At 41.7% G+C, this 13,903-nt stretch overlaps 1 protein-coding gene across 4 annotated transcripts in view; it reads left to right on the top strand.

The window, feature by feature from the left end:
* The window catches only part of CDH4 (cadherin 4), a 664,040-nt gene extending 650,474 nt beyond the window's left edge, over positions 1-13,566 (top strand). For all 4 annotated transcript variants that reach the window (XM_073309188.2, XM_073309187.2, XM_073309190.2 and 1 more), the window contains 3 exons: positions 55-194; positions 5,829-5,993; positions 7,628-13,566. In XM_073309188.2, coding sequence (XP_073165289.1) covers positions 55-194; positions 5,829-5,993; positions 7,628-7,834 — 512 coding nt within the window. In that variant the 3' untranslated portion in view covers positions 7,835-13,566. The remainder of the gene's footprint in view (positions 1-54; positions 195-5,828; positions 5,994-7,627) is intronic.
* Positions 13,567-13,903: the final 337 nt, after the last annotated feature.

The raw sequence follows: 13,903 nt of genomic DNA, 5'->3' as shown, positions 1-13,903 counted from the left end.
TCCGTGTGCTATGTGAAATCTCACTACTCTGGCTCCTGTCATTCATTGTTGCAGCCATGGTCTTGCTGTTTGTGGTGTGGATGAAACGCAGGGAAAAGGAGAGGCATACGAAGCAACTTCTGATCGACCCTGAAGATGATGTGAGGGACAATATTCTGAAATACGATGAAGAGGGAGGTGGAGAGGAAGACCAGGTGAGGAGAGCTGAACACTCAGCCTGGGGTCACCCAGAGTTGTTTCTCTGCATCTTACAAACCTCACAATCTTCATTCTGCTCTCAAGTTTGATATTTTAGATAAGCAGTGGCTGCCAGGCTCATCCTGGCCAGCGTGTAGCCACGAGATTTACATTAGCTGATACAGAGGTGTACTAGAAGTTACAGTTTATTCTGGGGGTGGGGGGGTCATTGATTTATATGCACAGGTTCAAGTTCTTTCCTCATTTATGCCTGTGCAACTCTGTTGGCTTCAGTGGTGTTGCACGAGCATATATAAGAAGCAGCTTGGTCCATTGTATGTAGCTGGGACAATGCACCATGGATGGGACATTTCCAGGCATGTTGGACAGTGACGTGGGACAGGTGTAGCATTTATCCACATAAGCCTATCTGCTGGGGAAAATTTGATAAACCAACATATTGACACTAACATATAAACAATATTTCTGTTATTTTAATAATTAAAATTGTGTATTTTCCATTTAGATGCCTGCATAAAATCAGATAGCAGCTACCACCCTCCCCTGGGTCCCAGGGCCTCAGGGTTTGCTTGAGCCTTGGGCATTTTCTGTATTTCCTTAATAGTCTCTAATGTGCCTTTCATTTCTCTTAATTTCTGGCCTTAATTTGTAAGAAATGTCTAAATAGGTTCGGGGATTTTCTTTTCCATTGCAAAGCTGATAATGACAAAGCTTTGCTTCGCAGTTAAGCCGTGTGTGTAAATGGGAATGGTGTGGTGTGTTCATAGAATCATAGAAGATTAGGGTTGGAAGAGACCTCAGGAGGTCATCTAGTCCAACCCCCTGCTCAAAGCAGGACCAACCCCAACTAAATCATGCCAGCCAGGGCTTTGTCAAGCTGGGCCTTAAAAACCTCTACGGATGGAGATAACCCATTCCAGTGTTTCACCACCCTCCTAATGAAATAGTTTTCCCTAATATCCAACCTAGACCTCCCCCATTGCAACTTAAGACATTTGCTCCTTGTTCGGTCATCTGCCACCACTGAGAACAGCCTAGCTCAGAGGTGGGCAAACTACAGCCCGCGGGCCACATCCGGCACACAGGACCATCCTGCCCGGCCCCTGAGCTCCTGGCCCGGGAGGCTCACCCCGGGCCCCTCCCCTGCTGTTCCCCCTCCCCCTCAATCTTACCTCGCTGCTGGTGCAATGCTCTGGGCGGCGTGGCTGCGGAACCCGGCCTGACCCAGTGCTCTGTGCTCCGCGGTGCAGCTGCTTGTCCTGGTGCAGCCGCGCTGCAAGCCACCGGTGCTCCAGGCAGCGTGGTAAGGGGGCAGGGGACAGGAAGCAGGGGGGTTGGATAGAGGGCAGGGGAGTTCGGTGGGTGGTTAGGGGCTGGATAGGGGTTGGGGCAGTCAGAGGGCGAGGAACAGGGGGGTTGAATGGGGGCAGCGGTTCCAGGGGGGCAGTCAGGAAGGAGAGGAGGGGTCGGATGGGGCAGCAGGCAGCAGTTGGGGTGGGCGATCCGGGGGCGGTCAGGGGACTGAGAGCAGGGGGTGGATGGGGCAGGAGTCCCGGGGAGGCCATCAGGGGGCAAGAAGCAGGGGGGGACCAGATGGGGAGGGCCAGGCCATGCCTGACTGTTTGGGGAGGCCAAGCCTCCCCTAACCAGCCCTCCATACAATTTCAGAAACCCGATGCAGCCCTCAGGCCAAAAAGTTTGCCCACCCCTGGCCTAGCTCCATCCTCTTTGGAACCCCCCCTTCAGGTAGTTGAAGGCTGCTATCAAAGCCCCCCTCACTCTTCTCTTCTGCAGACTAAATAAGCCCAGTTCCCTCAGCCTCTCCTCATAAGTCATGTGCTCCAGCCCCCTAATCATTTTAGTTGCCCTCTGCTGGACTCTCTCCAGTTTGTCCACATCCTTTCTGTAGTGGGGGGCCCAAAACTGGATGCAGTACTCCAGATATGGCCTCATCCGTGCCAAATAGAGGGGAATAATCACTTCCCTCCATCTGCTGGCAGTGCTCCTACTAATGCAGCCCAATTTGCCATTAGCCTTCTTAGCAACAAGGACCCACTGTTGATTCATATCCAGCTTCTCATCCACTGTAATCTCCAGGTCCTTTTCTGCAGAACTGCTGCTTGGTCAGTCAGTCCCCCGCCTGTAGCAGTGCATGGGATTCTTCCGTCCTAAGTGCACTTGTCCTTGTTGAACCTCAGGACCGAACCCTGGGGCACTCTGCTTGATACCGGCTACCAACTAGACATCGAGCCGTTGATCACTACCTGTTGAGCCCAACAATCTAGCCAGGTTTCTATCCACCTTATAGTCCATTAATCAAATCCATACTTTTTTACTTGCTGGCAAGAATACTGTGGGAGACCGTATCAAAAGCTTTGCTAAAGTCAAGGTATATCATGTCCACCACTTTCCCCATATCCACAGGGCCAGTTATCTTGTCATAGAAGGCAATCAGGTTGGTCAGGCATGACTTGCCCTTGGTGAAACCATGTTGACTATTCCTGTTCACCTTCCTCTCCTCCAAGTATTTCAAAATGGTTTCCTTGAGGACCTGCTCCATGATTTTTCCAGGCACTGAGGTAAGGCTGACTGGTCCGAAGTAGTTCCCTGGATTCTCCTTCTTCCCTTCTTAAAATATGGGCACTATATTTGCCTTTTTCCAATTGTGCGGGACCTCCCCCAGTCACCACGAGTTTTCAGAGATAATGGCCAATGGCTCTACAATCACATCAGCCAACTCCCTCAGCACCCTCGGATGCATTGCATCCAGCCCCATGGTCTTGTGTATGTCCAGCTTTTCTAAACAGTCTTTAACCTGTTCTTTCATCACTGAGGGCTGCTCACGTCCTCCCCATACAGTGCTGCCCAGTGCAGCAGTCTGGGAGCTGACCTTATCTGTGAAGACTGAGGCAAAAAAGGATTGAGTACTTCAGCCTTTTCCACATCATCTGTCACTAGGTTGCCTCCCGCATTCACTAAGGGTCCCATTCTTTCCCGGACCTTCTTCTTGTTGCTAACATACCTGTAGAAACCCTTCTTCTTACCCTTCACATCCCTTGCTAGCTGCAACTTCAATTGTGCTTTGGCCTTCCTGATTACACCCCTGCATGCTCAAGCAATATTCTTATACTCCTCCCTAGTCCTCTGTCGAAGTTTCCACTTCTTGTGAGCTTCCTTTTTGTGTTTAAGCTCACTGAAGATTTCTCTGTTAAGCCAAGTTGGTCACCTGCCATATTTGCTATTCTTTCTGCACATCGGGGTGGTTTGTTCCTGTGCCCTCAATAAGGCTTCTTTAAAATATAGCCAGCTCTCCTGGACTCCCGTCCCCCTCATATTAGCCTCCCAGGGGATCCTGCCCATCAGTTGCCTGAGGGAGTCAAAGTCTGCCTTTCTGAAGTCCAGCAGGGTCTGTATTCTGCTGCTCTCATTTCCTCCTTTTGTCGGGATCCTGAACTCGACCATCTTATGGTCACTGCTGCCCAGCTTTCCACTCACTTCTACTTCCCCTACCAATTTTTCCCTATTTGTGAGCCTCAGATCAAGAGGAGCATGGACCCTGGTTGGTTCCTTCAGCACTTGCACCAGGAAGTTGTCCCCGTGCACTACTGTATTGTTCTCCCAGCAGATGTCAGGGTGATTGAACTCCCCCATGAGAACCAGGGCCTCTGATCTGGAAATTTCTGTTCATTGTCCAAAGAAAGCCTCGTCTACCTCATCCTCCTGGTCTGGTGGTCTATAGCAGATGCCCAACATGACATCACCCTTGTTGCTCTCGCCTCTAAACTTAACCCAAAGACACTCAACAGGCTTTTCTCCAGTTTCAGTATTGTGTAGACGGGGAGGAGTTACAGATGTAAAGAAAATATTGATATATACTGTGTGTGGAATTTTCAATGTGTGTGTGTATAATATGATCATAGTACATAGATCATGCGTCTAATGTACAGCTGTAAATTGCTTATGCATTTGTTCCTGCCGATCTCAGATTATTTTAGGGACTTTTAGAAATGTATTAGTTTTCTTCTCTCCAGCCCCTGGACAGTTGCACTCACAACTAAGGTCCTGGCTTTTCAGGTGGAAGTATGCAAGAAATAGTACCATTAAAAACTCTCTAAACCATTTCTAAAATAGATCTTCTCTAAAATCTGTTGTCCATATAGAATACATAAAGCTGTGAGGTGGTATAAATGATTTATCAGCATTTGTTTGATGCGGGCTGCATAACACATTTGTGCCTTCATACATACAGATCCACAATGTCAAATTAACTGTTGGTGTGAATGGATTCAACTCTAACAAAGTCAATGGAACTGAGCTCATTTATTCCAGAAGTGAATATGGCCAGGCACCGTAATACAAAGGGCAAACAGAACTGCCCTAGAATCTCATTTTCCTTTAGGTATATCATTATTCTGACATCACTTTTATCGTAAAAGAAATTTTTATGGTTTCTATTATGGTAGTGCTTAAGATCCCCAGTCATGAACCAGGACCACATTGTGCTAGGTAATGTAAAAACACAGAATAAAAAGACAATCCTTGCCCCAAAGAATTTCCAATCTAAGTATAAGAGACAGGGGATTACAAGGAAACAGTAAGACAGTATTGGCATCAGTTCTGCACTAATGTCAAAACACTGGACTTATGAACTCAGTCATGCCTATTTAACAGAATCTAGAGTCAACTCCAGTAGTCTGCTCTCCCTGCTTTTACAGAACCCCCTCTGACATCCATGGGAAAGAAGCTTCTCATAGTCAAGATCTACCTAGATGATCTGAGTCAAGAACTTTGTCCAAGGCTTGTGAAGCTCTTATTCAATGCAAAAATCCCCATAATTAGCATTTCTTTCACTTCCTTCTTTCTTGTTTTTAATATCACAAATATATTATTTATAAATACTGCTCCTATAGATTTAAAGCATCCCATATCCAAAGTAATAAATATTCAAACCAGCTGAAAAATCTGGTTTCAGACAACAGTAATGTGGTTTTAGGAAGAATTCTTTAAAAATAGCAGCAAAGAAAGTGCAGCAAAACACCATTACAGATACGATTTTGAAATATTACCTAGTGCTTGTTACATGGTAAAATCTTATTCTCATTTTTACAGTAATAGATCTATAGGAAAAGAACCTATTCATTACAAAAGATCTATATCCATACATGCTATTCAAGTTTGTTTTTAATCTTTTAAAATACAGAAACATTATTGCAATAATACAGCTACCAATATTGATTTTCTTACAGTAAATGACATATTTGATCAAAATGTTGCACATATATCCACAGCCACACATGTACAATAAATCCAGGTTGTTATCACAAAGATATAGGGTACTGAAGTTAAATACGCAGTGGTTGAAATGTATTTGATTTAACTTAGGTGTTAAATTTGTTTTAAACGGGGCTAGTCTCATGGAGCACATATGGGTCAGTTTCATGAGTCATTTGTAGATTAGATTAATACAACTAGAGATGCCATATATATGGTGGTGAAATTTTGCTATTGACTTCAGTTGAAACAGGATTGGGTCCATCAAGTTATTTGTATGCCAGTGTAGTTGTAGACTTCCTTGAAAAATCTCAGTGAAAAGCTCTAGTTTTCACTCTGTGCCTCTCCATTTGTTACAGGATTATGATTTAAGCCAACTTCAACAGCCGGAGACTATGGATCATGTACTGAACAAGGCACCCGGAGTCAGACGAGTGGATGAGAGACCCATTGGTGCTGAACCCCAGTATCCTATAAGACCAGTAATTCCCCATCCTGGGGACATTGGTGACTTTATTAATGAGGTATGTTCTTTTAGGCTTTCTCTGTCACTTCTCAAGGCTTGTTCAGTCAGCTAATGCCACTGATACAAAATGCTTGGAGTACAATTTACCAACACATTTTCAGTTCTCACCATGGGCCAAAATTCTGCTCCCATTACTCAGGCAAGTAATCAGACATAAGTCAATGGAAGTGATGGAAACAGGACTTGGCCCTGCCAAGGCTTTAAAATCAAAATGAGCCAAAATGCAACAATGAAGCTCAAGGTTTATTTTCTAATTTCACCCAGAATGCAATACTGAGCATGTAGCTTTTCATCTTCAAAGAACTGTGCCCTAATCCTGCTCCCATTTCAGTGCCTAGGACTTTCGCAGTTTCCTGAAATGAAAGTAGCACCTGGTTCTGCCCAAGAGAGGGTTTTTACAGCTGGAGAAGCTGTGGCAGAAGGGTTAGATGACTTGCTCACAGCCACAAAATCTATCAGGAGCTCCTGCCTCCCAGATCCCTATTCGTTTATATGCCCCTATCTCCAACAAGCTCTGTTTGACACCAAAACCTTTTCATAACAGAGAAATGCTTCTCATAACTGAGAAGAGCATGTTAGATTATTGCAATTTTACTGCACTTTTAATTCTTTTTAAATATTTAGCCAGTCATTTTTTAAATGAATGATTGTGTGTTTGCGAACCAATCAATGCGTTATTTCCCCTGAGACAAAACATGATTCATTGCATATGTCAAGAATATAAATGTGGCAGCACTTTAATTCTATCATTATACCCGTTTCTGCTGGGTTTTTTCTTATTCTTCTCATTAAATTCTTTCTCCCCTTCTTTTCACTGATGTTTACGCACCTCTGCATGCAGACACACTTCCACTATTATTCAGTCCAGTAAAACTAATTCCACCCACTCATACCTTGACTGAAGTTTCTGGAAATGATTAATAAAAAGGAATTTTTGCTGTAAATCAGGTACTTTCCATTATGTTATTTTTCCCTTATACTGGATTGGAATTAAATCTGTATCCATATCCCAGGACTTCTTCCCTAGCCTAGCCCCAACTGCAGCCATATAAAAGGGTCTGTGCAAAGTGAACCAGAACAGAGAGCTTTCCAAAATGTGCCAGAGACTCACCTTGTACAGGTGTAGCACAAAATCTGGTCCTAAGTGTTTTGCTGGATCAAGGCCACCACATGCAGAACTCCCGTTTAAATCTGTCTGTCTAGGTACTTACAGTCCTCATTATCACAGCCCCTGAAGAGTTCTGTTAAGTTTAACAGTGTGGTTCAGTGAACAGTGTTAGAATTGCAAGGTATCACTTTAAGAATTTTGGGGAAGTGGTGTTCCTGGTCCTGCTTGCAGACTAAAGGGGCTCTGTAGTGAAGTGTGTGATCTGAGAGCAGCACTCAGTTCTGCAGACAGACAGCCTAGAGTAAGGTGGGGTGAGTTGTGTCTCTCAGTTTTTATGGAGCAGCCTGCTTTGTCTCTCTCTGGTTTTGGGTTCTTGTGTGTTATCATTCTGAATTCTAAGAAATAAAGTAGGGTTACATTACAATCATCCAGGAAGCATATTTATGTTTTTATCTAACTTCTCTCTGTGTATACCCTGAACATAACAAACAGCATCTATTACTACAGTTTCTTTGTAATCCCAGGGCTTGAGAGCAGCAGATAATGACCCTACAGCCCCTCCGTACGATTCCCTGCTGGTCTTCGACTACGAGGGGAGCGGATCTACTGCAGGCTCTGTCAGCTCCCTCAACTCCTCAAGCTCCGGCGATCAGGATTACGACTACCTTAACGACTGGGGGCCTAGGTTCAAGAAACTGGCGGACATGTATGGGGGAGGCGAGGAAGATTAAACTGACCTCATGTTCTTATTTAAAAAAAAGGAAGAACATTTTAAAAAAAGACGAAAACAGGAAAAAAAAGAGACAATGAAGAAGCAAGAACTGTACAGAAGTGGCAGCTTTTTTAATTAATATCCCCTGCTGACTGTATTATTTTTAGTAGTGATTTAGGAGGTTTTTCTTTTTTTCTTTTTTTTCTTTTTGTTTTTTTAATGGGTTTGGTTGGGTTTTTTTAGAACATTGAGCTGTCTAGCATGAACACTGGTCTCTGCTGCATTTTTTTTTAAATGTCAGCTGGGATATCACTCATTTGTCCGCTTTATGACTAAAGAGAGTGAAAGGCACTCTGTCTTAACTTGAATTTCTTAGAACAGAAGCACTGTTTTTAAAATATATATATATATATATTTGAAAGTGCCTTTTGGTACATGTATCAGATTCCCTTCAATCTCAGGAGTGATCAAAACAAACATACAAAAACAAATGTTTCAACCATCTTGAGCAGCACTCTCTATGACCCTAAGCCAGTTCTAGCTGGGAAGGAGTTAACAAAAGAAACTGTGGAGATTGTTTCTTTTTTGCCTTTTTTTTTTTAAGTGGGTGACTCGTTTTGGGGTGGGGGAAAAAAATCTTAACAGCCATCTTTAAGCCTAAGCAGGTGGTGAATTAGTCATATTGTTGTATATAATTCAGTTTTATCAGATGCAAAATATTGACTGGGGTTTCTCCTGTAACCTGGTCACACTTGATGTAGCTGCATAGAACTATAGCATTGATAAGCCTTTGGTTATTGCAACAAAAAAATCTCAAACAGACCTTGCATAAACCCTACAGTAAATCATGAAATGACCAAAGGCCATTTGTTTGTTTTTTGCTATCGATGTGTTTTTGGCTCCACCAACCTTTTGAGTAGTGTAAATAAAAGCTGGGTTACATGTTGCTGTCATGCATCCATAATGATGCTTGTTAGTATGAAAATCAATGCTGTTTTCTTAGCTTAACCATACACAGGGAGATAGCATAATCAGTAACCTCAAGACTAGGGCAGTGTTAATAACACGGACAGTTTATCAGTACATTACCATGACATTAGAATAAAGTAGGTCTAGTACAATATTAATGCCTTTGAGCATCAGTAGCCAAAGCTCAACAGCATCATGTAACCCAACTAATGTGTGTCCTTTATATTTGATGGGTAGGCACTTCTATCTATATTAAATGTCTTTTGGAGAAGAAAAGCAACAAGGACCTAGTAAGTATTTTGTGGTAAACATGCTCAAACATTGCCAATTAAGCAAGAGGTTTTGCAGCATCCAGACACAACGTCAGTATTATAAATGGTAGCATACTACCTAGTTTAAATGTAGGGTCAGTTTAACCAATAACAAATAGTTATTAGCTTTTTATTATTATTAATTATTATTATTATTATTATTACATTTTTCCTTTACTGATTTGGACTAGTGGCTTTATGTCTAATGTTTGTAAAATGATTTAGACTGCATGGATGTGTAATATAAACCACATTTAATGGATTATGAGCCACTTAATTCATGTGCTATGAAATCTTGGATTACCTGTGTTTTATATTCTGCAGACAATTTTGCAGTGGGTTCACTAAAAAATTGTAGAAGTGCTTAGATATATTTTCATTTCAATCCAAGACTGTGCACAGTATCAGAAGGTGATTATCCAGGGGATGATCCTGCTTTTTTGATATGTAGATTGAATGCTGAGAGTTAAACGGGGGAAGCGGGAGAGAAAGTGTGTGCGTGATAATGAACAGACATTGTTTAAGAGGGACTACTAAGATGCAGGATTGTGTCTATAGATTTTTAAAATGCTCCTAGTGCATTTTATATTTCATTGTATCATATTTTCTATAAAATGCAATTTCTGTAAATTAATGAGCATTTGAAATGTCTTGTCTGAAATGGAATGTGGTAAAAGTATGCTTGAGAGGACTCAATCTCTATCTTTTATATTATTAATTACCAAGTATGGTGGGAGGGGTTCGGTTGGCTTATCCTTTCACTATCCAGGAAAAAAACAAAACGGAAAGTGTACATATAAGTTTCTTGAGGAGAGAAAATTGTGGCAGGTAATACCTCAGGAAACAATGAGGAGTCCAGTGGCGACACATCACTGTTGTTCAAAAGGTTCTGTTTGTCAGCAGATGCCTCAACTGGGATGAAGTGCAGTGCATGACAAATCCAGTATCTGACGCCTTTCAAAAATATTTACTCCATAACTGGGAGCTCAGCCTTCTTCATCTTGCCACTTGCAGAGTATGTTCACAAGCATTAGTTCACTAGCACCACATACCTCACCCCTCCAGCCCAGCGTAACACACTGGCAAACTTTTCTATACAGCATCTGGCAAGTCAAGTAGTTTGTACCTGCTCTGATACATGGGGAAATAACGGCGCTTGTACAGCAGCTCGTTTTGAATTGCAGTCTCCTTGCAGAGATTTGGCCTATGATCTTTATCCATGTACTGTCTTGATCCTCTTTCTTTCCAGAAAAGCATTAGACTTGAATAGATTATAATCAGGATGGATGATGCACCTGCATGGAAACTGCCCAATCGCAACAAAATTAATGAATAAAAAACATGCACTTAGAGTTTTTCAATAATTAGTACATGTCAGTTGTTTGAAACCATTATTGTAACCTCCTTTTCATCAGAGGAGGAAGAAGGAAAAGGGGTGGAGGGAGTTATCCAGTATAGAGACGCAAGATGCAAGTAGTGCCCAGTTCTCTCTATCTAGCGTGTTTCTTTCCCTCTATGCAGACAGCCAGTCCCTGGACAGCTTTATTCTAAGTGAATAGCCAACCAGGAGTCAAACCTGATGGTCCCCAGTTCTAAGTTATGCTATTCAAACTACTTGGCACTAGTTGGCTAATGCAAAGTCTAAACATCTATTCTGGAAGGTTTGGTGTTACCTCTTGTGTCTTTGGTGGTGGTGGTGGTGGATTTTCCAACATAAAAACAGTATGGTAGTAGTATAGGTAAAAATGCTGAACTATGATAACAAGAAGCTGAGGTTAAGGAGATTTACAGTGTAACTATGTACAAGTTAATTTGATTATCTCAATAAGTGGACTTACAATAGAGATGAACAAGACATTTATCCACCAACAGTCAAAGGGACAGTGCTAGGGTTAAGCATATTGCAACATTTAGTGTTCACCAATCCGAAGGCTATCAGAAATCTTTCAGTGGTTTAAAATAAAATAAAGTAACCTATTTCCACTGGAAATTTTAAAAATAAACATTTTCCTGCAGCATTTGCCCCTCCAAATATTACAGCCCATGTAGGTGCATATGAGCCCATTCATGAAACAAATTAATCTGTTGTCTTCTGACCAAATTCTACTCACACTTTTCCCATAAGACCCCAATGACGTCCATAGGGGTAATTGTGGATAGAATCTGACCCACTGTCCAAGCTGCGGGACATGCACAAGGTAAGCAAGCAGCATAAATAGCAAAAATAAATACACTTTTTACAATTTTTCACCTTTATTATGTTAGTTGCTGGTTGTAAGATAGGCAAGGAAATTTGCTTATATTTAAGATAGTGCTCCTTTAAAAAGATGTTTGTATCAAACAGACCTGATTGAGAATTGTTTTGACAAACTCTTTCTTTTGCCAAAAAATTCTGATTTGTCAAAACCAAAACCATTCAGAAAACAGGGTTAGGTTCAACAAATCTTCTGACGTGAAAAGTTTTTGGGGCAAAAAGTGCCAATTTTTGAACTGGAAAATTTCAAATTTTTTGAGTCAAAAACAACTTTTTGTTTCAAAATCTTGTTAAATTAAACTAATTTAAAAAAGAGGAAAATGTCAAAATAAAATATTCCTATTGACTTGAAACACACTCCCACCCTCCAAAAAATGTCAGATTTTTGGTTCGTGAAACTGTGAGTTTTGCCTTTTCATTCTGATTCAGGACAAGAAAAAATGTGGATATGTGATCATTTCCCAGGGTTGGGGAAAAACATTTCCCACCCAGCCTAGTACCAAACCATTCCTCTGAACCTTATGATGATGGGACATACCATTTTTTGTTAGAGGCACAGGATACCAGCTATCAAGGCACACTTGTAAGTTGTTATTTTTTAACAGCTAATGTTGTTGGGGACAAAAACTTTATTCTCTGAATAATCTACGTAATAGTAGTAGGCATAACAAGCTAATTAATGAAAGACGTGGAGTCCAGACATACGAGCATGGGTGCCTTCATCCTCCACTTCCCATGTGATGTGGGAGATGATTGCAAGAGCGTTGGCTTCAGGAAGAATGGAGAGTTACCCCCTCCTGGTATCATCATTCTGTGATTTCCATTTTCCCCACTATGCCTCTTACAATGGTCAATAAACACTGTAGCACCTCTCACCTCTGTCGAAGGGAAGAGGCCAGCAAGGGGCATGCTGAATGCAATGTAGAAGCCGCCCTACCTCCCAGAGACCAGGGTTACATATAGTCTCTGAGCCAGAGAACATAAATATCTGAGGTCACTCCCACACCTGCGACTGCCTCATGACCGAACATGGCCAGTGACATAGCATTAGTAAAGATAACTGTCAGTATCCAATGTCTTTATTATGTAACTTGTAAATATTAAGCATCAGTCAAGGAAGTCATTTGCAACAAAACAAAACAAGAGCCGCCCTCAACAGGAGATTACAGGAAACTGACAGTGAATGGATAACCTTTGGTGCTATTAACTGTCCTTATGTACTACTCATATTTCTGTTTTTGGACCAGGAAAGCTGCCTTTGATCATTTTAAAGCAATGGGGTGAAATTCACTCATGGTCATAGGCCAGCACTAGGTCAATGTACCCTTTAAGGCCTGATTCAGTGATGCTCAGATCTGAATTCACCCCATAGGGTTTCAGTGGGAATTAATTAATCCATAGTTCCCTCACACAGGGGTGAATCTCACCCAAGCATAATTGCTATAGTCTGTGAAGGGTCTGTAGAACACGCATGCAGCAGTTGCATCTTTGATTGGCCTAAAAAAAATATTGAAGACATCTTGAAACTATGGGACCTTTATTTGTACCGTCTTTTGGAACTCTTCAGTGTAAATGTAAAAGTGTCGGGGGAAACAATGTATGTGTTAAAAGCATAGGTTTAAAAACAGCAACGAGCCAATGTAGTTTTCTCCCAGGCAAAAATCCTCTCAGTTTCACGTGGAAAGAAAAAGGTATCTCAAGTACACACAGAAACCACCGACAATTGCTCACGGCAATGTGTACATAATGTAGTTATTTGCTCAAAGCTACAAATGAAGTAGGGGAACAAAAAAAAAAACCATGTATAGTTGGAGCGCGTTTTTCTTTTCTTTTCTTTTTGCATGTTTCCTTTTAAAATGGACAAACTGTGTAGCAGCCCGCATGATTGTGGTTGTTTTCGAGAAGACTTCTCGTGTTCCGATGTATTCATGCCGAAAGGCAAAAGCAAGTGCATCCGTTAAACAAGGTCAAAAACCCTTTTTTTGTAACCGTCAACAGCACAACTATTTTGTATTGTTGTTTGTACCATTTTTGTACCAAAAACAAAAGAGGGGAAAAAAAGGGAAGAGAGTAAATGTTTTCAATGTGTTTTTAGTGCCACTGCAATCTTGGTTCAAAACTGAGTAACAGCTTTGCTGATTTATTGTGTATCAAAGCTGAACTGGTGCATTAGCGCCTAGCTCCAGTGTAATAAATAAAATCCCCCTTTTAATAGTCTCACTTGTTGTTTTTTTCATATACACAGCCCCTATTCATTTAGCAAAAGATACAGCAGCTACTAGAGTTCAAATCGTCTCTTGAAGCAAGAAGATCAGGGTAAGCAATAATGATCTTAACTGTGGACATGTCTTAGTACTTGGGCAGCTGCACTGAGCCGATAGTAAAGGTGGGGTCAACACGTCTTTTGCAAACCCCTTGTTTTCAGGATATTCCAAACGTGTTTGGTTGTTGTGACTTGGGTGCTCATTAAAGTAATTGTTTTACAGTGGGCTAGCACAAGGCGTAACGCGGGCAGGTGCTGTGTAACCTTTCCCACAGTGTTCTGGCAACAGTC

This window comes from Lepidochelys kempii, chromosome 13 (genome assembly GCF_965140285.1).
Source record: "Lepidochelys kempii isolate rLepKem1 chromosome 13, rLepKem1.hap1, whole genome shotgun sequence".
Taxonomy (NCBI): Eukaryota; Metazoa; Chordata; order Testudines; family Cheloniidae; genus Lepidochelys; species Lepidochelys kempii.
This window is presented reverse-complemented; position numbering and strand designations above follow the sequence as displayed.